The following is a 25,249-nucleotide window of genomic DNA, read 5'->3' as shown; positions in this document are numbered from 1 at the left end:
GAGGGGAGGAGAGGTCCTTAAGGCCGAGAGGATCCTTTATCTAGAGTTATCCCTACAACATCATCCTGACTGCTCTGAGACAGGACACGTCCTTTTTGCGTGGGTTTATTTTCACCTTAAAAAATATGGGACTCCCTTTCCTGCCACCTCCTTTATCTCTACCCACCACGCATCACCTCCCAGGTTTGTGCAGAGCCCACTGTGACACTGGTGCAAATGCTGGTGCTTTCTTTGATTTTCATCCAGGGGCGCCGGCAGAGCTTGCAAACTGTGTTTTGAATCAGTTTGGCTTCACATTGCATTATTTCTGGCTTGGCTGAAAGAATTTTATCCAGATTCAGCACTGTCATCTCATGTCAGACAGAACGTACTGTCCCACTTTGCTTTGCATCTGGAGGGAGAAGCTTGCAAAGTCATCACCATGTCCCCGTTTCCTTTGCAATTAAGTTGCAACCATCCTTTCCCTATACTTGATGCGAGGGCTGTAAAAACATGCCTTTGCTTTGAAAAAGAAAAAAAAACTTGCTTTAAAAAAAACCAAAACCAACTTGCTTTGAAGAGTTTGAGATGGTGATATTACAAAAGCGGAGTGAAAAAGCAGTGTTTTTTGAGGTGGAACTGAGGGAAATGGGGAGAAAGAGCCTCTCGGCCCCTGCCAAAGGGAGCTTGGGGCAGGCTGGGAACTGGTTCCCAGTTTAATTCTTTCCGGGGTTGCCCTCTCTTGAATCACCATTTCAATAAGAGCTCATACATGTGTATAAAAACAATTTTTTTTTTCTTTCAGTACCTTTCTTTTGGAGGCGTACTCAAACCATTTTCCGTGTCTTCTTTTATAAATATATACATGAACCTCTCCCCCTTCTTGCAGCAAAGACACTCCTCGTGCCCCAGGAAGCTGCAGGTTCGCAGCCCTGCTCTGCGCACGCAGCACGTCTGCAGCTTTCTGAGCTTATTCCGCTTTCATATCATCGCGGTAAAAGCTCCTTTTTTTTTTTTTTTTTTGCCTCTTCTTTTCCTTTCCCCCCGGTGTATGTCCTGTCGAGTTTGATTTATAGCCTTGAAAAGGAGACTCTAGTTTGAAGAATTAATGGTATTTGCATATTTTATTTGGAATCTCCCCCAGCAGGCCCGCCGCAGCCCAGTGCCGCTGCGCAGGCGGGTTTTTCCTTTTTTTTTTTTTTTTTTTCCTTCGGTCGTTCAGATTTAGCAGCAGAGGTGAAAAGTTTAAACAGTAAAACCAATAAAACCACATTTATGTGACAGATAAATCGTTTCGAGACAGCTTGCCCTGAGCCGTCAGGCTTCCTCCTGCAAGACCTCTCTCCTACGGAGCACGACCCGCGGCAGAGCCCTGCAAGCGCCGGCGATGCCCTGCGCCACGCGGCAGCCGGGGGCCAAAGGTGCCGGCCCCAGCTATCCTTGGACCTTCCTCGCCAGCAAGATGGATGTGGGCAAACAGTTGTAAAATACACAGGCTATCTGTCATTGTCGAGAGCCGGCCGGGGGGAGGGTGGCTCTCCCAGTGCTCGGGGAAGGTCCAGCGTGTCGTGGGAGCGCATTTAGGATGGGGCTTATTTAGAATCATAGAATTATTTAGGCTGGAAAAGACTCTTAAAATCATCGAGTCCAACCGTTAACACAACTCTGCCAAGGCCACCACTAAACCATGTCCCCAGGCACCACATCTACACGTCTTTTAAACACCTCCAGGGGTGGTGACTCCACCACTTCCCTGGGCAGCCTATTCCAATGCTTCACAACCCTTTTGGGGAAGAAATTGTTCCTAATATCCAACTTAAACCTCCCCTGGTGCAACTTGAGGCCATTTCCTCTTGTCCTATCACTTGTTAACTGGGAGAAGAGACTCATTCCAACCTCCCTTCAGGTAGTTGTAGAGGGCGATGAGGTCTCCCCTCAGCCTCCTCTTCTCCAGACTAAACCCCCCCAGTTCCCTCAGCCACTCCCCATCACACCTGTGCTCCAGACCCTGCACTGGCTTCGTTGTTCTTCTCTGGACACGCTCCAGCACCTCAAGGTCTTTCTCATAGTGAGGGGCCCAAAACTGATCCCAGTATTTGAGGTGCAGCCTCACCAGTGCCGAGTACAGGGGTAAGATCCCTTCCCTAGTCCTGCTGGCCACACTATTGCTGACACAAGCCAGGATGCTGTTGGCCTTCTTGGACACCTGGGCACACTGCTGGCTCCTGTTCAGCCAACTGTCAACCAACACCCCCAAGTCATTGGGGTTTCTCTCAAATGTGCCCTTTGCACTCTTGTAGCAATGCGCACAGCTGGAGCTACCCAAACAGTGTGATGGATGACAGTAAAATCATAGAATCACGGCATGGTTAGGCTTGTAAGGGACCTTAAAGCCCATCCAGTCCCACCCCACTGCCCCGGGCAGGGGCACCTTCCACTAGTCCAGGTTGCCCAAAGCCCCGTCCAACCTGGCCTTGAACCCTTCCAGGGAGGGGGCAGCCACAGCTTCTCTGGGCAACCTGTGCCAGGGCCTCACCACCCTCACAGGGAACAATTTCTGCCTTACATCTCATCTAAATCTCCCCTCTTTCAGTTTAAAACCATTACCCCTCATCCTATCCCTCCCCCCTGATCAAGAGTCCCTCCCCCCTTTCCTGTAGCCCCTTTAAGTCCTGGGAAGCCGCTCTAAGGTCTCCCCGGAGCCTTCTCTTCTCCAGCTGAACCCCCCCAACTCTCTCAACCTGTCCTCACAGGGGAGGTGCTCCAGCCCCCCAAGCATCTTTGTGGCCTCCTCTGGCCCTGCTCCAAGAGGTCCATGTTAAAACAGGTCCATGAAATAACTTACCAACCATCCCGTCAGGCCAATGCCAGCGCAGTAGAAGGTGTAGTGGTGCATCTTCAACGCCAGCAAAGCCCAGTGGCCTGGCAGCCTCGTGCTGGGGAGCTGCATCTCTTCAGCCCGACTGATTTGAACCGAGTTGGAGCAGAGCTGAAGCAAAGCTGTGGGATGGGGATGGCCAGCGGGCCAAGGGCCATGTGCCATCCCAACCCCTCATCACCTGACCCTGGTGGAAATGGTGAGCGTTAGCTCAAGCTCCTGAGCTGGAGAGCAAGGGTTGAGCTGCCCGACATGGTCGTTTGTCCAACTTTTGCTTAAAAAACTCCCCATGCTGGATTGGCTGCGCTCTTTTGGAGACATACCTGGGAGGTTTCTCCAAACCCTTCCCTTATCCATCCTCTGAGCTCCTGCATGGTTCTCTGAGCCTCTGCTGTCCTCCCCTGCCTCCTTTTTTTAACACCTCCTGATGCTTTTTATTTCATCTTCTCCTAACTCACTTCTAATCTTCGCCTTTTTTTTATTTTGGTTCTTCTTTTGTCCCTCTCTCCTGGGGCTTTATTTCCACCCCCATGAACAGCTTACCTGGCCCCTTGACGGTCTGGCCGTGCACTTTCTAAGACAGTAACTCATGCTGCTTTGTTTGTGGTTTGCCAGAGGCACGTTCAGCCCCCCAGGGCCACCAGCAAGAGGACTTTGGTGTGTTGGGGAGGATCCGATTTAGCCTGTACAACCATGCAACTTCCCCCAGCAGCTGGCAAAGCCGATAGAAGAGTTTTGGCCCCGCTGTGCTGTATGAAAAGAGCCTGTGAAATCATATTTAAGGTTGTCTCTTGGAGGTGCCCATTGGAAAAAACTCCTGCCAATGATGGTCAACTTGGGTTTGTAGTTAACACAATGGACCCGCCGTACAAAGCCGCGCGGGACCGTGGGCTGGAAAAGCCCTCTTAGGTCCCGGCTAATCCGTCCCCCCCGCCAGCCTGAGGGATTGTTCCCGACAGCTTGTTTTCTTTGCTCTGACCTACATAGTCAAAAAGAATCTTGTTGCACATTTTTGTTTTGTACCTTGAGGTCTCGGCGGAGCTAAATCCCCTTCTTGGCGGGGCGGGATGTGTTGTTAAACAGTGCTGGAGCCTGCAGGAAAACCATGGAGACGCGGGGACAATGAGCCCTCTATGGTCTTCGCTTGGCCACAGGATGGTCCTTCTTCTCCGGGCTTCAGCGGTGGGCGCTGGGATGCGCAGAGGCGGGCAATGAAGACGTCCACGCGCTTGGCAACCTGTCCAGTGGAGTGGTCACAACAGCTCTCCACAGCAGGAGGTTGTGGGAGGAAAATGCAGCTGCTCTTAATTAACCTGGTTTAGATGATGGAGATGAAGGTTGCATCTCATCCATCCTCAGCTGTGATGTTGTGTGTGGGTGAGAAAAGTCCTCTCAGGGGTGAGGAGGGGTGGGAGAAAGACGTGGGAGCTCCTGTTCGTGTTGTAAGGAAAATAAGGATGTGAAAGGTGAGGTGGAAGAGGGCATTTAGGAAACCTGGGCTGTCATTTGTTCATCCCTCACCTGAATCAGCTGGGAGGGATGGGGTGCCAAGGGGTTCCTTTGTGGAGCTGGAGGACTTCGGCTACAAATTTTGAGGGTCTGGAGCAAGGCCCATCACAGACAGATGAATTGACCCCCTTTTTCCTTCCCCCGCTTCTGGGGTCAGTGGTGGTTTCTCTAACAAACAGACCTGGGACTCCCAGTCTCCTCCTGCAGCTTCACTCACCTGAGATAAACCCCTGAGCTCCTGATGGGTCCCACAGCTGCTCCCCGGGGAGCTCCTGTCATTAGAGGCACTTACAGAGCGCTTGGAAGATGATGAGATGGAGCAAGCGTGATGAGAAATCCTTGTGGCGTGGTTCAAACTATGCCGGGGGGTTATTTGGGGACAGAAGAAATTTGGGGACTTTGACCCCAAAAGTGCCCTCCTGCCATGGCTGAGGGCATCAGGACACCTCCTCGGGCTGTCTCAGTCCTCATATCCCCTGTACCTCTAGCTCACCCCAAAAACAGAGATAATGTAGCAGGAGTGCACCATGGCTAAATTAATATAGATATACATAAATTAACATTCAATATTAATAAACTAATAATTAAATAAGAATGAGTTAATGATTGTGCACTGGCAGAATGATATTAAATAAATTAATAAAGACTGCAAACCATTTTTTGTGGTTAACGCCACCTGCCCAGGATCTTTGCCAGCTTTCAGATAAACCACCTGCTCTCTTGCCAGCTTTTTAAAATCTTATTTCTGTTTGTTTTTTCTTTCCCGTGGCTGCTGCAGCTCTTAGATCTATTCATCCAGTGGGACTGGTCGACGTATTTGGCTGACTACGGGCAACCCACGTGCAAGTATCTTCGTGTGAACCCGACGACAGCCCTCATCCTGCTGGAAAAGTGAGTGCGGGTCCCGAAACCCGGGATGATTCTCCCCCCCCATCTCACTTTGGGCAAACGTGTGTGTCAGCAGCTGATCCATCACACGTGGGGCTGGATGGAGCAGTCTGGGAAGCAGGAGGCTGCTTGTGATCCAGTGGGCAAAGATTTCACCCCTGGGTGGGCAGTGAGAGCTCAAACAGAAAAATCCTCTTTTATCCCACAAACCTGAATCCCAGATTTGGTATCAAACAGCATTGACTTGGCTGAGCATGTCTTTTTACTTCTTAAGCAGAGTTTTCTTTGTCTTGCAATGGGATTCCACTGTAAAGGTGTATCTCAAGCTCCCAAAATCATTTAAAATTTGCTAACCTGTGGGCACGTGTAACTGCCCCAAGCCTGTCAGTGTTTTAAGAGGCATTTGGACAATGTCCTTAATACCATCTTTTAACTCTTGGTGAGGCCTGAAGTGGTCAGGCAGTTGGACTAGATGATCATTTTAGGACCCTTTCAGCTGAAAATTCTCTCCTCTCCTCCCCTCCCCTCCCCTCCCCTCCCCTCCCCTCCCCTCCCCTCCCCTCCCCTCCCCTCCCCTCCCCTCCCCTCCCCTCTCCTCTCCTCTCCTCTCCTCTCCTCTCCTCTCCTCTCCTCTCCTCTCCTCTCCTCTCCTCTCCTCTCCTCTCCTCTCCTCTCCTCTCCTCTCCTCTCCTCTCCTCTCCTCTCCTCTCCTCTCCTCTCCTCTCCTCTCCTCTCCTCTCCTCTCCTCTCCTCTCCTCTCCTCTCCTCTCCTCTCCTCTCCTCTCCTCTCCTCTCCTCTCCTTTCTCCTCTTCGTCTCTTCTTCTTTCTCCCTTCTGTTGAATCCATGGGGAGGATCAAGTGCTGGGAGCCCGGCTACAGGCCAGGGACGGTGTCTTTAGGTGGCTGTGTGCTCCAGGGCTTGCCCTTAGCAAGGACATGCTCTTTAAGAAGGCTGAACCTGAGCCTTTTTGAAGGCTGTAGCTCATGTGCTTTGCACAGCTTCAGCCCAAGCCCTGGAGCTGTGCCGGGATGTGCCGGGCACGCACTGCGTGGTCTCTGTGGGGTTTTGGGATCCCTCCTGAAGCACAATGAGAGGGCTTGTGCCAGTCCTACGAGCCAACAGCAAGGAGGGAAAGCCCAGGAGTTTGCTGCAGACCCAAAGAGTGGGATTTGCTTTGCTTGTAACCCCTCTAGCACATGCGAGAGAAGTGCCACCAGTCACCCATCCTGCCCCTGGATGACCCTTTCTCTGGTAGACCTCCAGGCTCTCACTGGGAGGATCAGCCCTAGTCCTGCCCCTACCATCAGACCTCACAGCTGGTCTTCCAGCTGATCTGACAGAGAAGTAACCTGCCAAAAATGGTAATTAATAATTTTCCAAGCAGCTCATGCCATGGGCACTCCCCTGCTATGTCTTGAGTGGAGGAGCAGGCAGGATAAGTGAGTTGCAGTTAGATTTGGTTAGGTTTACCGTGAAATCAGACCCTGAGGAGGAGTTTGAGTTGGTTTTTGGAGTACCTCTCTTTCTCCATTGCTTGCAGAGGAGGAGGTGACTAGTTTAGAGTGGGGCTACACTTTTAGAAGAGCAACCTTGGTGTGCTTCTGAGTTGCATCTGTATTATCTGTGGTGCACGTAACAGCCCTGTCTTCCTCTCCTGCAGAGGAGAACAGCTAACATCACAGCAACTCCTGACATCCAAGTGTTATCAATATGGTACACAGGGACTAAATTTAGGTAGTTGCTGTGTGTAAAGCACTTTTATACATCATAGCACTGTTTTTATATATGTATTTCTATGTGCTGTGTAATACGCTGTGTTATTCGCAACGTATTCGCAACCTGACATCCATGATGCAAAAGTGTGTGGTATATTCAGAGCTATCAGTAAAATAGTAAAATAAAGAGTTATCAAAAATCTGAGAGCTTGGACATGAAACAGCTGGAATAGTCAGGGAAGTGGGAGCAGGCAGTCAGCTGGGATCTGTGGCAGTTGCTGGGAAGAAGTGGGACAGCAGGAGGGCAGCTCCATGCTCCTGGCCATTTTCCCCAGGTAGTATCGAGTGTGCAGCATCTGTGCTCAGTGGTGGTATTAAAAGACTTGGATAGATTGGATCGGTGGCCAACGTCAACATGATGAGCTTCAACAAGGCCAAGTGCCAGGTCCTGCATTTGGTCCACAACAACCCCCTGCATGGCTACAGGCTTGGGGAGGGGTGGCTGGAGCTGTCTGGAAGAGAAGGGTCTGGGGGTTCTCATTGACAAGCAGCTGAACATGAGCCAGCAGGGTGCCCAGGGGGCCAAGAAAGCCACCGGCATCCTGGCTTGGATTAGAAATAGTGTGACCAGCAGAAGTAGGGAGGTGACAGTCGCCCTGTGCTCTGCACTGGTGAGGCCACACCTGGAGTGTTGTGTCCAGTTTTGGACACCTCAATATGAGAGAGATCTCGAGGGGCTGGAGCGAGGGCAGAGGAGGGCAACGAGCTGGGGAAGGGCCTGGAGAATAAATCCTGTGAGGAGCGATGGAAGGAGCTGGGACTGTTCAGTGTGAGGAGGAGAAGGTGAGGGGAGACCTCATCACTCTACAGCTCCCTGAAAGGACGTTGTAGAGAGGTTGGTGCTGGTCTCTTCTCCCAGGTGATTAGTGACAGAACAAGAGGGAACGGCTTTAAACTGCAACAGGGGAGGGTCAGACTGGACATGAGGAAAAAATGTTTCCCAGCAAGAGTGGTCAGAGAGTGGAATAGGCTGCCCAGGGAGGGGTGGAGTCCCCATCCCTGGGTGTGTTTAAGGGCCGTTTGGATGAGCTGTGGGGAGATGTGGGGTAGGGGAGAACTTTGTAGAGTCAGGCTGAGGGTTGGACTTGATGATCCCGAGGGGCTTTTCCAACCTGAATGATTCTGTGATTCCATGATTCTGTAAAAAGCCACAAACCCCAGCTCAGCTTGCCAGCCTTCTCCCCAAAAGGGATCTCATTTGAAGGGCAATCTTCACATATCCGATTTGCTTTCCTGAGGCAGCTCCCGTGGAGTCTCAGGGTTGGCACTTGCATCTCCCGCATCCTCATGGCGTGGCATCACCTGCATGCTCTGGCAGGCTCTGCCCTCTCCCCGCTCGGGCTTCAGGCCCTTTGGAGGGGTTTCTGTGCATCATCCACCAGCTCCAGCTCCCCCTGAGACTCTGCACTGACCTGGCTGCAGCTTCAGGCACACCCGCTCCCCGAGCCCACCTCCCCAACCCTCTCCGTAGGCAGCTGAGCTTTGCCGACAAGGCGACGTGAAATTCTGATCTGCTGGTTCATTTGGTAACCTGTTTTCATCATTATCTCTTTTCCTAATCACACATCTCTCATAGGATATCACGAGTGTAAGTATGCTGATTGCTTGGGCTTTTACCCTCACCTTGCAGTGACTTTATTGTTTGATTTAAATGGAGCACTAAATGATCTAAATGCAAGCTGTCTTTGAAACGGTTCCCTCCGGTAACTTTATCGTCTCAAATGCACTAATTAGAGCTAAAAGAGGAGCTTTTACTCTGTTGCTTTTTTTTTCTTATAGATTAATTTAAACAAAGCTTGGCTCTATTGAGGGTGGTGTTTGTTGACAGGGGCGGGGACAGCGCTGAGCTCTCTTTTTCCCTTCTTCTTACTTTCAATTCTTGCGCTAACGCACAGGGACCACATTACAAAACTGTGCTGGGTTGTCCCAGGGCTCTGCAGGCATACACTTAAAGAAATAAAATTTTCAATCCTCCAAAGGGTTGCTTAGCTGCTTGAAAGCATTACCTCCCTCTTTCAAAGCTGATATTGTTGGTGTCTGGATGCACTGCTTGATCAGGGACCGGGTGCTTCCTATAGCTAAATGCTGGGAAAAAAAAACCAGGCTGGCATTTCTGAACGCCTTTGCCACCGAGCACATCGCGTCGGCTCAGTGTTTGTCTGCAGGGCTGCGACGGCAGGACCGGGGCTGGCGTGGTCTCCTCCCAGCCTCAGCAAGCTCAGCCTTTCCCAAGGATGCAGCCACTCCTGAGGCTGCCCGCTCCCTGGCACAGCACAACCCAAATTCGGCAGGATTTTGTGTCCTCTAGGTGACTTAATTAATAATACTTAACAGCTTAGTGCCTCTACCTTCACGCGATACCTGGGGATACCAGCAGCTCCCATCCCTCCCAGACACTCATCCCCAGTTCAACAGATCCACCTAAGTGAGTTTGTTGAGGGATCAGTGCTCTGACTGCTTTTTCATCCTGATCCAGTAGCTTTATCCATGCAATGCCTTTTTAATTGTTCAAATGCGGGCAAAAGTTTTCTTGCACGCAACATGCGTTACTTCAGAAACATTTCATGGACCTGAACAGGTCCCACAAGACTGAGATGGCTCCGAGGATGCCCAGGATGAGAGAGCTCTTAGGGCAGAGGATGCTCTGCTGTAAATTCCCCACGTGTTCCGCGGGGGTAGCTGCAGCAGGCAGTGATGGAGAGTGATGGGTACAGCGCTGGGTGGAGGTTTCTGAAGGTACAGGTTTATTTTCAGCACCTCTGACATCCCCACATAGCCTGGGAAATAGAAACAGAGCTCTCAGCCCTCCTGGTGAAATGCTTTGAGATCCTCTGGAGCCGTAGAGCGCTGCCGGAGGGCTCCCGCGGGAGGCTGGTTATTTCCAAAATTCACGATACCGCGACGCCTCTAACCTGCGCGACTCAAAAACCCCGCTTCCCGTCGGTGCGATCGCTCCCTGCTTCTTGTGGCGAAGCAGCTGGCAACCTGCTTTGGTTAAAAAAAACAGAGAAAGGAAAAAAATAATACTTATTTTGCTGAATAAAAGCGCTCCAAGCTATCTTGTTACTGTTGGGAAAGCAGCTCGATTGTAATCCTGTGTCTTTGGGCTCTTATAACTTTAGCAAATTAGCCTTTGGGATAAAGTTGTTATCCTTGTTTCCAGTTCCAAGCTGGATGTTTTTGGGAACATTTCAGATTCCCTTTGGCTCTTTTAAGGAAGACTGAAGCATGAAAAAAGTTAGATTTTTTTTTTTTTAATCGGTTAAATAAGTTTCAAGAGGTTTGATTTGTGCTCGGTTAACTCAAAAACCCCCTGGTTTGATAAAGTGCCAATTTCCCAGGGACTCTCAGCGCTGTATCCCAGCCACTTTAATGCTTCATTTAGGTCCCCGAAGCCGAAAACACAGACTTAAGTGACTCATCCAAAGCCATCAGCCTCTGCCAGATCTGATTTACCGAGAAAATCATTTACAAATTGTGGTATTCTAAAAGCAGTGCCGGCTGAGAACCAGCGGGTTGGATGTTGAGGCTGATACCTTCAGGAGCTGTTGAAGGGTTGACCCTTGTGGGGTGGTTTCCTTTCCCAGCACATGCCCTGCCTGCAAAAAGCTCACGCTTGGACGATGCAACAAGACCTGCCCCCCCCCCCCCCCCCCCCCCCCAAATATGCATCTGTGAATGCAAGCGTACATGACCCCCCAGCTTTGCATGGGGAGGGAGATGGAGCTGCACCAGCTTCGCCTTCAGGTCCCGTCCCACCACCTGCTCTTCTTCTCTCTGGCTTTTTGGAAACCTCGTGGAGACCAAAGTTCTATTTCATGTATTAAATGTAATTTTTAAAAATTACAATTCTCAAGATTTTTAAATGTAATTTTAAAAAATTACAATTTTCAAGATTTTTAAATGTAATTTTTAAAAATTACAGTTCTCAAGATTTTTAAATTGAGGGAACCAGTGCTGGATTCCTTCCTTTAATATAAATTATATAATATAGTATTTTAAATTCACAACTCTAAACCTTTCCGGCTGCCACAAAAGCTGCATCTCTTGGCCACATGCAATGCACCATTTCCAATAAGAAGCCTTAATGCTGTGGATTTGATGTTAATTTTTTAATTTCCTCCTAATACTATGGCATGGTCATTTACCACTTCAGAAGGCGACATGGGAACGTAGCAAAAGCTGTTTGGAAGGGAAGAACGAGAGGCTTTAAGGTTTCGTGCATTTTGGCATTAGAGATAGACCCTACAGTGACATTGATTGGGGTCTGCGGGGTTTAAAGCAAAAATGCAAACTATATAAAGCCTGCACATGGCTTGCTATGCCCATCTTTACACAAATACGTGATAAAAATGGGGGTAGAGCCTTTAGATTCAGTCACCTCCTCTATCAGAGCCTGAACACGGGCACTTTACACGTGATTCCTTCATGGGGCTTGGGTGCACCGTTGAGCAGTGATCCCTGTGCCATAACCTCTTTCTACTCTGCACAGGATGAGAGACACGAGCAGAAAAAACAACGTTTTTGCCCAGTTTCGGAAAAACGAGAGGGACAAGCAGAAGCTGATAGACACCGTGGCCAAGCAGCTCCGCAGCCTGATCAACAGCCATCACTCCTGAGGGACTGGGGGACCTTCTGCCCGTGCCGGGCCCTGCACCGCAGCCTTCCACATGCCTGGACTTGGGATTCTTGTTCAAAGAGAATATATGTATTTTTTTATTCACCTGTATAGTATTCATGAAACCTACCCCGATGACAAAATGTTCCTTGTTAAACAATCCCGGGGAAGATAGGCAGCACTTCTTGTGAAGGTGGTGTCAGGAGTCGCCTGTTATAAACTCCTATTTTCAGGGGTTTATAAAGTGATGGTAAATCCTGAAGCCTGAGAGAGAAGTTCACACCCAGACTATTTTTTTTTTTTTTATAAGCCAAATTGAGAGAATCGGTCTGACTTCCTTTTGTTAACTTATTCAGTTGCAGAACAAATGAAAACAAAACATATAGAGAGGAGTCGTGGTTTCAGGTTCTTCTCATGGGCTCCGGTAAAAGGAGCACACGTTTAGAAAGAGGGTCACCCGTTAGCTTGTCTTACCAACTTGCATATTGGATTTAGGTAGGAAAAGAGGCAAGCTGATTTCCCAATTTTTCTCCTCTTTTTCCTGGAAGGGCTGATTTCCACCTCCGCTGGAGCTGCAGCCCTTTCCTGTGCGTCTGTCATCAGCATAGCCACCCCCTGAGCTCCACCTCTAGGACTGGCCAGTGTCTTTTGGACATACAGAAGGGCTTTGAGAGCTGCCTTGTTAATTAGATTTGGAAAGGGAGAGCCAGGAGGTAACCTGGCAGGGTGTTCTGCCGCACCAGTCTGGTGCTGGGATGCTGCTGCTCCCACCCAGCATGGTTGGGTAGCGGGAGAGGAAGGATGCTCAGCAGGGATGGTGCAGACTGGGCTCTCCCGGTGTCCAGGGCACCCTTCAGGGTTGGTTTTTATTTCTCTCCTTGCACCTCTTTTCCATGCTGGTGTCCCATTTTCCCTCTCCTCCTGATACGGTGCAATGGGGTAAAGCCCCTCCGCTTCCCGCGAGCGCCCTGGCTCGAAGAGCAGTCCCGCCACCTCGCCGCTGGCCGGGACGATGAGAAGGAACCTCCTGCAGGTACCCGAAGCGGAGGCAGCGGGAGATGCCCCACGGAGCAGCATCGCTCAGCTCCCCCCCCCCGGCTCAAAAGTGCCTACGGACAAAATTCCCCTCTCTGCTCTGGAGGTGCCCAAACATCCTCCGCTCCAATCAAGACAGAGGATGGTAACGCTACCAGCAGGACTTGCATCCCAGGGTTCAGGTTACAGAGAGAGGGGACTTTCACCCTTCTCATTGCCCTTCTGACTCTAATTACTGCAGGTGAAAGCTTATCCAGCCGGTTCCCTCACCACCCAAACCCTGATGTTTAAAGGGAATTAAAATCTTCCCCGTGGATGTTACAGCCCTGGCAGTGCTGCTGGAGCACGGGCATGAGCTGTGCCCATTTCCCACCCTCGTTTGAAGGTGGTGGGTGCTCAGCCCTCAAACCACTTCTGGAAGAGGAGGAGGGATCCTCTCCTTCCCCACCCTCGGCTCAGACTCCCGAAGCTACGGAGGGGCAGGACTTGTTTGATCATCACCGCGTGGCATTTGCAGAAGGGCAGAAGTGCTTCCGTGGTGCTTTCAGTCCCTTCACTCTCCGACCACGTGCACTTTTTGCTCAATGTTTTTTTGCCTGGGGAGCTCTTCTGATACTCAAGCTCTGGATACACGAAGGGGATGGTGCTTTATCTTCCCTCCTTGTTCCTCAGCAATACTTTTTTTTTTTTTTATTTTCTTCTCAATAAGGGTACGTGTTACTTAACCCTGAAAGTAAATAGGCACGTTGTCAGCAATGACCTTCTGGGGCTGTTGTCCTGTCCCAGCAGTCTCCAGCCAGGAGGACCAGTGGATTATTTTCATTAATAAGAGGGAAGAACCAAACCTGGCCTTATGGTTCCTTGCTTTTGGCAGGGGATCAGAGGTTAATTTCTTCTTAACGCCTCTTTGAAGTACTTGTAAGAAAGATGGAGGAAAAAAAGAAGCAGCTGAATGAAAGTTGATGTTAGCGTGGCCAGAAACGGATCACCTACATACGACAGAGCAAAGGCTGTCAGAGGGACCAGTGAAAATGAACTCAGTCCCTTCCCTGCTGGCAACCTCTTTTCTGCTCTCCAAAATGCTGGACCTGAGCGTGAACCAGCCTGGGGGCTTCACCATGGCCCCTGTGAGCCCCAGGGGATCCCCAGTTTGATCTTGTCATCCCAAATCCTGCACAACCGAGAAGGAAAGATTGCCCAGCTTGCTGGACTCCAATAGGAAGCTCTTCCTCACCAGATTGCTGGAGAAAGGAAGCAGACCGGTCCGTATAGCCCTGGCAGCTATGGAAGAGCCCTCAGCCCTCCAGCCAAGACGAGCCACAGGACCACGGGGAAAATTAATTTCTCCTCCCCATCCCTCAGCAGTGCTGACGTGGGGACAAGAGTGCGAAGGGGGTGGCAAAAGCAGGTGGGATCGACTGGTTCAAGCATCAGATCTGAGCTCCTACCCAGAGGTTGGAGATCGAAACGAAAAACCCAGATATGGTGACAGTAACAGGGGAAGCTTCAGTCCACAGGGCACTTCAGATAAGGGCCATTAAATAGTACCAAGCACTTTAAAATCCTTCAGAATCAAGCTGCTACAGATGCTGGCAGTGGCATCACTGAGCATCAGCAAGCATGACAAATAAGGCACTCTGGCATTTCCAGGTTTTATTAGTGGGAGGATAGACTGTCAAACACAATTTTTAATCGCTTTTGTCAGCTGCTGGCGTTGCTGCCAGGCGAGGCCGTGCTTTGCTTTTGCAGATTTTTCTCCCCTCCATGGTAGATGCAGGATGAAGAAAGGAGCAGGTACCGCCGGGCAGCATCACCTCCGGTCCCCGAGAGATGGGGAAGGGGACGAAAAAATCATCCAACTCCCACCACCACCTTGAAACTCCACTTTTTTCCCCCAAGGAGTGACCCCTATATTGCATTGCACAAGGTAGACCCACCAAAAAAACCCCAAAGCAGCTGGATCTCGGGGAAAGACCTCGTTTCAGATGCTCCAGACAGCTCCCAGCCTTCCCCATCCCACATCTGGGCTCTCTGTCCCGTCTCCACTGAGCTTTAGTTAAAAGAGGAGTGGCACAGCATGGCCATGCCTGCCTGGGCTGGATTTCCTTGCTCCTCTAAGCTCTGCTCAGAGAGGCTGGGATTGGGATCCTGCAAACCAGCTTCTGGTGCTCAGGACTTGCTGCTGGGAAAGTCAAACTCGGCCAAGGGAGAGAGATTGAGCGAGTTTCTGATTTCGGGAGGTCAAGCGCCTAACCACAAGTCACAGACCGGGATGAAAAATGGCATTTTGGTGCTCTGGTCCTAATTAACTTTTTGTTCTGAGAGATGCAGTTCTATCCCTTCAAAATAAAATTAATCTTTTAAACAGATTGCTTAAAAAGCCCTGAAAGACATTTAAAATCCCCTCTAAATCTCTTACTAATGATTGGTATCCTCCGATACGGATGGTATTGCTTATGAGGGAAAGGTTGTTGCTATAAATTTATAAGGGGGGGTGGGAAAATTAGCTGCTGTAATTGAAGATTTGCAACCCCCAAAACAAATAATGCTGCTATTAACACCTCCATGTACATATATTGAACCTTCCTTAGTTTTTTTTTTTTTAAGTGGTGGCCGTAGAAGAGACTGGGTTAGCCCCCACCTTTTCCCTGAGCCAGCAAACATATTTCAGCACCAGTGGGGAAAAAAAAAAAAAAAAAAAAAGACAAGTTTGGCTTCCTGAGAAGCATCTGCACATCTTATCTTCTTTATAATCTTCAGGGGTTGTGCAGTCAGCCCAGGGGTTGGGAATAATTTTAAATAAGGTCTCTAAAAGTGCTAACTTGCAGCCCAAACCACACCTATACATGAGGGGGATGGCCTCTGTTAGACATCAGTGTGTGTGCATGTGTGTGAGAGAGAAGAGGAGATTTTTTTTGGCTTTTTCTTTTTTTTTTTATTCCTAGGGCTGAAGTTCAAGTCAGATGCTCTTAGCAATTTTGCACTTTGTTCTACATCCAACCGCAACTCCAGGCTCTGATGCGGGGGGGCGGGGGGGGTGTGTGGGGGGAGAAGCTGGCTGATGTTTTGTTCGAGGGGCTGGTTTGGTTTTTGTTTTCTTAAAAATTGGCTGCTTTTGTGCTGCTACAAAAATGGATGTTTGGGCAGAAGGCGTGGGCGTTTGCAGGCTGGCCCCAAACTCTTTGCAAGATGCTGGGCGACAGCATGGAAAACAGAGATGGAGCCGGGGCCACTGCGGTGGCATCGGCTGCTGTCGGCACCTCCTGGGCTGAAGCTGGTTTTAGGGTAAAATCTTTTCCCCCCCCGGGGTAGCGATGCTGGGAAGCGGCAGATGAGGGACATTTGCGGTCCATGTGCCTCCAGCATCCCTTCAAACCAGCGTTCAAACCCCGGGCAAAGAAATCTTGGCCCTTGGTTGTTTCCTACCTCTCCACCACACCTCAGTTTGGTTTTTCTCTTTAATTCTGGGGTGGGTTTGGGGCTTTTTTTAAAGCATCAAGTGGTTTGGAGCATGGAACCACCCTCCCATGCCCTGGCTGGATGCGTGTCCCGTCCCCGGATGCCGCAGGGCTGTTGGGGTCTCTGCGCCCCATTTCTTTTGGTGCCCAGAGACCCCGTGTGCCCCCCCTGCCCCAGCAGCACGACTCGTGTGTTTATCACGAGGGAGGGAACACAACTCCCAAATAAATCTCAACTAAATCTCATGGCAAATGACTTCAAGATGGGCCCTTCTCTGCTGTCAACTGGGAAAGTCGTGCATTTGAGGGAAAGTCGTGCTCTGGGCGGGATTCACCCCAAAAACAGCAGATGGGGGGGGGGCTCAGGCTGTGACCTGGAGACTGGTTGATTTGCTTCATCCCTGAAGCTGCTGCTCTGGTCTCAAGCCCCTCTCTTGCCCCCAGGGCCAGGCCAGGGGGAGCTTTGGCCGGAGCCAGCATCCATCCCACCTGCAGCTCCTCCGGCTCCGGGGGCAGCACCCCAAAACCTCCACTGGCAACAGGGTCAGGCTTCTGGAATCCAGCCTGGACCAAGTTGCTTTCTGCCTTGCCTCATCCCTCTGGATTTATTTTGACATGAAAACACACCCACACCCTCATCCCCATCCCTCCCTATCCACTGGCTGCTTGTGTTGCCTTTTCTCATTTTTTTTCGGGGGGGAAGGACGTGATTTTGTAAACTAATGTGGTGAAAACAGCTTTTTTTGCACAAGTCGTTGCACAATAAGGGGAAAATTTAGTAAATTAGGTTTAACTTTAAAGGGAACTTTTTTTTTTTTCCTTAAAACTCACTAGCAGAGCTACTGATTAAAAGAAAAAAAAAGAGAGATGGACTGATTAAAAAATGGACTGCATGGTTTACAGGTTAAATTGCGTTAGAAATTAGCATGTTGATTTGGACTGTACATTTATCCTATTGTAACTTCTATTAAACAATACAGCATATAACTGTTTAAATAAGCGCCTGTGCTCGCCGTGGCTGTGTGCATCGCTGCGAAGGCACTGCCTTTGCCTTCACCTTGCTGGGGAAAAACCCTAAATCCCATAAAAGACAAAATTCACCATCTCTTTTGTACAACCAGCAAAAATTTGCTGCTGAAACACTCAGATTTATAGATTGTCCTGTGGGGGAAACAACCCCTTAATGAGCGCTGGCTCCCGCACCCCGTGTTGCATCGACGTGCTGTGAGCTAAAGCCAAGTTTTGCCTAATTCGGTGGCTATTTTAATTGGTTTCTACCATAAACAAGCATGATTAAACCCAAGCGTGGAGCTGAAGAAGTAGCCGCCTTGCTCTCATTGATTACATCTAGGTTTGCGTCTGGGGAAGGTAATTCTGAGCAGGAATTAAGGTTTTGGAGAGCAGAGCGGAGATAATAGGCAGCTCATCGAGGCAGAGGGGGGGGGGTTGCGTTAGCTTTCTGTGGGAAATCTTTTTGTCCGCTCACATTGCGTATTTTCTTTCATGGTATTTATCATCCTTTGTAATTTGATGATTATATTAGCATGTTGGTTTTGGGTTTTTTTCTGGCCCTAACTGCGTTAGGATATTACATTCCCCAAATACCTCCCAGCCCTGGCACTCAACATGCAGTAGACTTTGGTTTCTGTAAGATGTTTGACTTGGTACCACACGGCACGTTGATTAAGAAATTAAAATGATATAAAATCAACATGACACACGCTAATTAAGAACGGGCTAACTGGGCTATCTCGGCATGTAATCCTGAACAGAGGCACAGTACTGGGGCATCTCCATGGGCCCAGGTGTTGCTGAACGTGCCAGGATGGGGAGGACTTGGGGGTCCTGCCCCCCTGGTAGGGGCCATGGGGAGGTTTGGTGGAAGGGCTCAGGCAGATGATGTGGTTCGGTGTGTAGGAGTGAAGGATTTAGGGAATGGTCATGGGCTGGGGGACTCCCTCCTGGAAAGCAGCAGCTGTGTAAAAGGATCTTGGATGGATTGTGTTCCCTGAATTCCTCTAAAACCCTTTTTTAAGCCGTTTATCCCTTTTGGTTTCCATCACGTCCTGGGGCAGGGAGTCCTGCCTCTTAATTTGGTGCAGTGGGGAGGAAAAATGCTCCCCGGTGCTCGTTTCTAACTAAACCTCTGCAAGGGGCATTTGCACGTGCACATGGGGCAGAAGAGGTTAAAAGGAGGATGGGAACCTCCCAAATTTCATCTGTCCACCTCAGCATATTCTTGGGCGCTACCTGGCAAGGGCAATCATGAACAAAAGGGAAAGTGCCATCTCCTCTGACAGCAGGTCCAGGTGGGACCCCAAAAATGCACGAAGCCCCCCAAGCTTGGGCAGCCCACCCTGGGACCCAGAAGCTGGTGCAGCACCACGGATCAGCCTGATGTCTGCTCCCACGGGGCAGCTCCGTGCAATGGGCCTGGGTTGAGGGCTTTGACGTGAGCCCTGGGCCCCTTGGCCTGGTGTATTTTGAGTGCTGAGTGGTGCTAAGAGCACCAGGATGCTCCAGGCTGAGAATCGTGCTCAGGGGATGCTCAGCCCTGGGCGGGAGATCTGGAGATGTTCTGCTGCACCGCAGGGCTCCAGTGGGAAATGGTGGGCAGAGATCTCCTCGGACCATCCCAGCCAGCAGATCTTCAGCTGGAGCCGCGGGTACGTTTTGGGGCGCGGATGTAGGATGCTGCAGCGCGCAGCGATGTTACACCAAAGACCGAGCGCTACGGTGTGGAGGGGCCGTGCCTGCCCCTAAATCAGTGCACAAAGCAGGGCCAAACCTCACCACAGCTGAGTGGCACCCCAGAGCCACTCACCTGTTCCCGTGCCACCAAGCCTGGTGGGACCCCAGCTGTCCTTGGGACTTCTTGTGACCGCTGCCCCAGCCTATGCAGGCGGCTGCCAGAGCAGCAAGCTTGTTGTCCCAGCCCTGGGGACATGTTGTAAGCTGGTGGATGGTGCTGAGTATAGCCCCATCCATCCGAGGAGCAAAACCTCCCCAGGAACATGCCCAGGCGTCTCTGAAAAAGATCAAGTTGGGATGGTGCAGCAAGGGCGCGAGACATGGCCCCACACCTCCGCTCACACCCTGGCCTGATGCCATGTCACTGGGTAGATTTAGGGAGAGTGCCCCGAGCCCTTGAGTTGGTCCTTTTGGTTGTCCATGCCTTGCTTTTCTCATTTTTAAAATTAGAGTTTCTTATTTTGACGTCTTCTGTGGGGTGCTGAGTTTCGGTGCTGGGGTTTAACATCCCCATGTGGTGGCTCGCTGCCTTGGTCAATGGCAAGTCTAGCTGGGTTATCGCCATCAGCAGAGCTTTGTGGGGTTCTCCACGACACCACAAGGAAGAAGATCCAGCACAGCCTTAACGTGCTTAACCCTAGAGATGCTCCTGCCCTCTCCAGTGGGACAGGACCTCTGGAGGTCTCTAGGCCAATCTCTTGCTCAAAGCAGGACCATTGCTAACGCTAGCTCAGGAAGTCTGTGTCTTTATGTCTTAAAAAACCTCCATGGATGGACATCCCCACCTCTCTGGTGGCCTGTCCCAGGGCTGCACCACCCTCCCAGTGAAGACTTTCTTACTGTCCAATCTGAACACAACTCCCGGAGTGTGGTCTGCGGTGCTGTCAGGGACAGTAACTGTGGGATCATGTTCAACCTGGTTGACGCTGTCACCACGAGGTCTGGTCCAATGGAGCTGGTAACTCAGCCACGCAGTTCCCACTCTGTGGCTGCTTTCTAGAGTGGCACCAGGCAGAGCATTGTACCAGCGGTGCCAAGCATGCAGGCTGATGACTGTCCTGTATGTGGGACATGTCACGATAACAAACCCACAGCTCAATGCAGGCGTCTTCCAGTCCATCCCATGGCAGCTCTGTTCCTGGGGCTGCTGGAGCTGGCTCCCTTAAGGAGGAAAATCCCATGGGCTGGAGACAGGCTCATCTGACAACCTCACTTTCCTGCAACCTCAGCCAATCTCATCAAGGAAGGAGGTTAAGAGGTAAATCAAGGTGAAGGCAAGAAGGGACAGAGACAGGAGGAAATAAATGCTCAGGAATATCTGTTGAAAAGTATTTGTCTCGCCTGCCTTGAAGAAAATGAGGAGGAAAAAACTTTCCTGCTTGTGGTTGCTTGTGGGTTTGGGATTCAACTCTTTGTGAAACAGCTACAGCAAATGCAACAAGAAAGAAAACCTTGTTGGGTGATTGCTGAACTCTGAGTCAGGGTGGTGGCTGCAGGCAGGAGACTGTGGGGGAGCCAAAACCTTCCCAACCAACCCCCAAATTGGTTGAGCACCAGATAATGACCCAGACATCCCCTTCTCTTCATCAGCTCCAAAGGTTGACGAGGTGAGATGCAGGTCCCTGCACACAGGCAGGGGAATACTGCCCAGAGCACCTGGGCTCGCATCGGACCTCAAAGCCTCTGTCCAGGACTCTGCTTCTTGGAGGTGTTGGGCGGATCTCGTCAGGTCCTGTGGTGTTAAATTGATGTCAGTTGTGTCTAAATCCCCGCCATGAACTCCCTGGACACCTGTTTGGAAGCCTTTCCAGCATCTCACTTCCCAGATACCCATCCCAGGTCCCACCAGTGTTTATCTGAGACCAGTTTGCACTTGCTTGCTTTTGCGTCAGCTCTTGTTCTTCAACTTCATTAGCTCTTTCCCCTCCTTGGTGTTGTCTCTCTTGATATGTATATATAGAGAAATCATGCTGTCTTTTCAGCTGAGGTTTTCCCTGCCCAGCAAAGCCCAGGGGCTTTAGGCTCCCCGTTCCTCTCCATTTTCTGGTGGCCGTTTCCCACACATGTTCCCATCTGAGCCTCTCTTTCTACATGATGGACCAAAAAGATGCATGCTGCAAGGAGCTGCCAGGACTGACACGTACACGTATATTAATGCTTCACTGTCTCAACTAGAAATGTCTCACTAGATCCTAAACTCCCTCTTCCAGTGCTGTGACAGAATTGCTTTGTTGTAGACAGTGACCATCGCATCCAGGTCTTTCTTCTCGTTGGCCACTGAGGTGAAGGGCTCTGCATGGTGCCCGACCCTGCACTTTGCTCTGGTGACTCTCACCCTCCTGCCTTCACTCTGCTCATCGTAGTTGCTCAGTTCTTCCCAGTTGACATCACCATGATTCCTGTCAGTGAGGACGTTGTTGCGGTGTGTAGGGTTTGCCAGATTTCTTCTTGCCGTGGGTCAAAACCAGTCCTGGCAGGGGAGGGAAGATTGTGTGAGATGGATGAGAGAATGTGGACACCATCAAGGAACTTCTTCCCACCCCTAAGAGCAAGGAACGAGGGGGCTGATGGACACTGGACCAGAAGGACCACCAAAGTTTGCGGGACTGAAGAGTTTAAAGCAAAAGTGGAGGAAGAAAGCTGATAGAGACAGCTGTCATCACACGCCCGGAGAGCACAGGTAAAGGAGGTGGGTAGAGCAGATAAATATGAGAAGGGAGAGGAACAGATAGCCCAGAGATAGCACAACCTGCGATAAGGATGGGTGAGGGAGCTGGAGCAGGTAGGGAGGGGATTGCACCTCCTCTGGCAAGAAGACTGGATGAAATCCAAGAGGAATGAGCACAGAGCATTACGTACAGGGGAAGAAATGTGGGCAGGGAGACACGGGAGGTAGAGCAACTGGATTTGGGCTGTGAAAGTGGGTTATGCAGGGAGTAACACAGCAGAGCAGTCACAATGCCAAGAGAGGGCAAGGATGGTCAAGCCAGACGGCACCGAAGGCAAGGGTGGTGGGGAAGAAGCAAGATGGGACTGTCTGGGGTAAACAGGACTTTTCTCCTCGATGCTTCCTTAGCATTTTGTCCAAATGCACCACAGTGCATCCGATCCCCAGGTGGGACCGGGCGGCGTTCCTCCTGATGACAGCCCCTTCATCTTCGCTCTGTGCCATGATTATGAGGCCCACGTGGCTTCGCGGCCCTGCTAATTGCATTCTGTGGGGCGGTAATTGAATGAAGGCTCACGAGAGCCATGGATCAAAGGCAGGCGCCCATCAATATCTGCCTGCCCCAGAATCCGATTAGCAAGGAGAAGGCATAAATCACAGCTGCCCCTCCCTGACCCAGCAATACTTAATGCAGGTACAGAGCCCAGGCCGGTGTCAGGGAAATCTGATTTGCTCACGAAAGGTTAAGCAACACTGGGGATGAAAAATTATTGCGATGCTGTGTCTTCTCAGCAGTCATTCATCTCCACGCCGCTTGCCGTGGGATGGAGGGGCTGCCTGAGCAGGCTTTGGGAGATGATTACTCAACGTCGCCGGGACGTGTGAAGTGTTAAAGACCCCCCGGCGGGGCACGGGGCAGTCGTTTGTATTCATTAGCCGGCCCGCTGCAGATGTCGGCTCACTCTTTGAGGGGGCACAGAGACACACGCTTGCTGCCCGGGTCCTCACTTACAGTCCTCAGTGAAGTGGTGGGACCTGATTTCTCCTCCCTTGGTGGCCCCAAGCACGTGTTGCTTCACCGTGCAGGGGCTCCCATCTGAGGACAGCGATTCTGTTTCTCCTCCATCCACAATCCTGGTAACAAAACCATCTCAGCAGGGCCAGGAAGCCTCTGCCTGCAGGGAACAGGTCGCGTGGAGACCTGGAAAGAACTTGAACTTCAGTCTTTTTCACTACTGTCCCCTTTTTAGGCTCAAGCTGTGATGGCCCCCATGAGTGTGCGGAGTGTAGGGGATGCTCTACAACCCCATCACACCACTATCATCTGCAGCTCTGGTAATGTTTCTCCACCATGAGGTGCAAAAGTCCTGGCTGAAGGCAGAAGTTGGCTCTTCTCCTCCCCAAATCTTTGGCACTGAGCTTTCACTCTGCCCTACCAGCCTCTTAACGAGACAAAGCCACGGGTTTTCCCGAGCAGAGCCTGGTGGGTGACTGGATCTCTAGGTGTGTTTCTGTTCCCATCTGTCCAAGAAAGGATGGGCAACAGCCTCTGAACTGTCATGTTTGGACACGTCTTCCCTACCTTCCTGCCTTATGCTTTTCCACTTCACCACAGCATCATGGTTCAGATTAGAAGAAACCCACAGAAGAGACGAAAAGGGGGAAAAGAGACGAAGGTGAATATCCTCAATATTGCCCATGCTGGGGGATGGCCCCTCTGCAAGGCCAGCTGGCAGTGGCTCCAGTGGTGGGTGCTCCTCCCTCAGCACCCCAAGCCCCCCCTGAAGCTGCGGCTTCTCCTGCTCACCGCTGCACAGCTTTGGGGCTTTCTGAGGCACTGAGATTTGCTTTATAAGGAAGAGATCACTGGCAACCTAATATTTATTGTCCAAATTTGCTTTTGGTGGGTATTAGACACATACCAATGGGCTGTAAAGAGGCAGACCCTGGCTGACGTTCCCCAGGGGTTGAGATACGAGCGTAACTTTATCTCAGCTGGGTCCTTTCCTGACCTCAGCTGCCCTCAGCTCAGGAGAAAGCAGAAAGCTATGTGAAGAGCCTGAAGCAGCTTCTGGCAGGGTGCACCTGGACTGGCTTCTCCTGAAACCATGGCTGTCGGAGGTGGAAATCCCTCGTTTATCTGTTAAACACCCGCTTCTGGCCTTGGCATTGCATCTTGTGCCGTGAAACCCCTCCAGCTCTCATGTGCACCTCTTTCTAGGTACAGACTGGGATGTGTCCACTTATATCCATCCGCTTGGAGGGCTGAGGGCAGGCTATAAGGTAGCCTGGAGTCACTGTGGTCGGAAAAATGTGGTTTTGCATCAGACCATTGATGAGAAGTGTTGCTGAGCGAGGTGCAACAGCCTGAGGCCCTGATCTACACATTCACTGTGTCTGTGATACTCAACCCCATCTCATCATAGTCTGTCGTGGCCCACTGAGAGATATCCTGCTCCACGGAATCTTCCTTCCTCACTATGGAAAGGCAATTGCTTAAGAGATGCAAAACTTGGCTGGAGAATTGACTTCCTTGATGGGAGTGGTTGGGAGTCTTGTTGCTTGATGGGCAAAACGTGCCCAGCATGCGGCTCATGAGAGGATTGAAGCATTTTTGTGCCTGGCATAGAGGTTCAGATCCCTTTGGATACTTCATGGGTAAGGTGACAGAATATTTTGTTCATCCCAAAGCGGGTGGTGGAGGGAGGGATTGCAACAGCATTTACAGGTAGGACGATAGAACAGCCCAGCTGGGCTTCAGGTTGCATGTGCTGTCGGAAGCATGAGGGTTAAAGGGTGAGCACAGACAGCCAGGGTGACACAGACCCACGACCTGTATTTTTTTACTGCGGACCTGTGATGCAGCATGGAGCAAGCCCTTGGTGTGCAGAAGTGATGTGAGCAGCATCGGTCCGATGCCCTTTGTTCTCTGCAGGAACCACCAGCTTCCCAGGAAGCGATGGCTCCAGCGCTGCAGAGCTGCAGCCAGGTTTGATTTCTCACCCTCCTGAACTGCTTCGTCTCATCAGAGGACCCAGGAGAAATCAAGCAGCTCATCAGCACAGCCACACACTGTGCACTAGTTTCTGCTTTGGTCAAAAATCACCCTTCTTCAGCACTGCTTGGGAGAAGACAACTCCACTGTCAACTTGGCGGAAGGGACGCCAAGCCAGCTCATCCCCGAGGGCTACACAGAGCCTTCAAGGTCATGTCCTGGACATCTCGGCATCAAAATCTTCACTGTGGCAACTTGCACAGGCAGTAAATCCCCATGAAGAAGCCATCCTGGGGATGATCCTGCTCATCCAGACCCCAGGAGTGGTGAAGTCATGGCTTTCCTTCCTGGCTCCAGCACTCCCCGACTTCAGGAGAGGTTTGTGAGCTTTGTCTGCAGACAGATCAGCCCAGGGCTCGTGCACGCGTGTGGTGGCATGCAGGGGTAGATAACATCTCTCTGGGGTTTGGCCCCAAGGGGCTGGAAGGAGTACATGAGGGTGCTGGCTTCAACAAAAACCCAGCCTGGTGTTGGACACAGCACAGTATATGTCAGGACTGGCCTTTTGGGGTTACCAGGGCAAGATTTCCCCACCGCTGACTTCAGCTTAAGACCAAACCCTTAGTCCTAACCCAAGAAAACATTTCACACCTGCCTGAATGCTTTCAAGCCTCTGGGACGCTTTCCCGGGGT

General features: G+C 50.8%; 1 protein-coding gene across 6 annotated transcripts in view; it reads left to right on the top strand.

The window, feature by feature from the left end:
* The window catches only part of EXOC6B (exocyst complex component 6B), a 353,544-nt gene that overhangs the window by 314,190 nt on the left and 14,105 nt on the right, over window positions 1–25,249 (top strand). For 5 of the 6 annotated variants that reach the window (XM_074865396.1, XM_074865391.1, XM_074865392.1 and 2 more), the window contains 2 exons: window positions 5,145–5,257; window positions 11,524–17,139. In XM_074865396.1, coding sequence (XP_074721497.1) covers window positions 5,145–5,257; window positions 11,524–11,650 — 240 coding nt within the window. In that variant the 3' untranslated portion in view covers window positions 11,651–17,139. Of the gene's footprint in view, window positions 1–5,144; window positions 5,258–11,523; window positions 17,140–25,249 lie in introns of those variants that run through there. The other variant, XM_074865395.1, reaches the window with a different exon arrangement.

The sequence above is a fragment of the Strix uralensis genome, chromosome 4 (assembly GCF_047716275.1).
Source record: "Strix uralensis isolate ZFMK-TIS-50842 chromosome 4, bStrUra1, whole genome shotgun sequence".
Taxonomy (NCBI): Eukaryota; Metazoa; Chordata; class Aves; order Strigiformes; family Strigidae; genus Strix; species Strix uralensis.
This window is presented reverse-complemented; position numbering and strand designations above follow the sequence as displayed.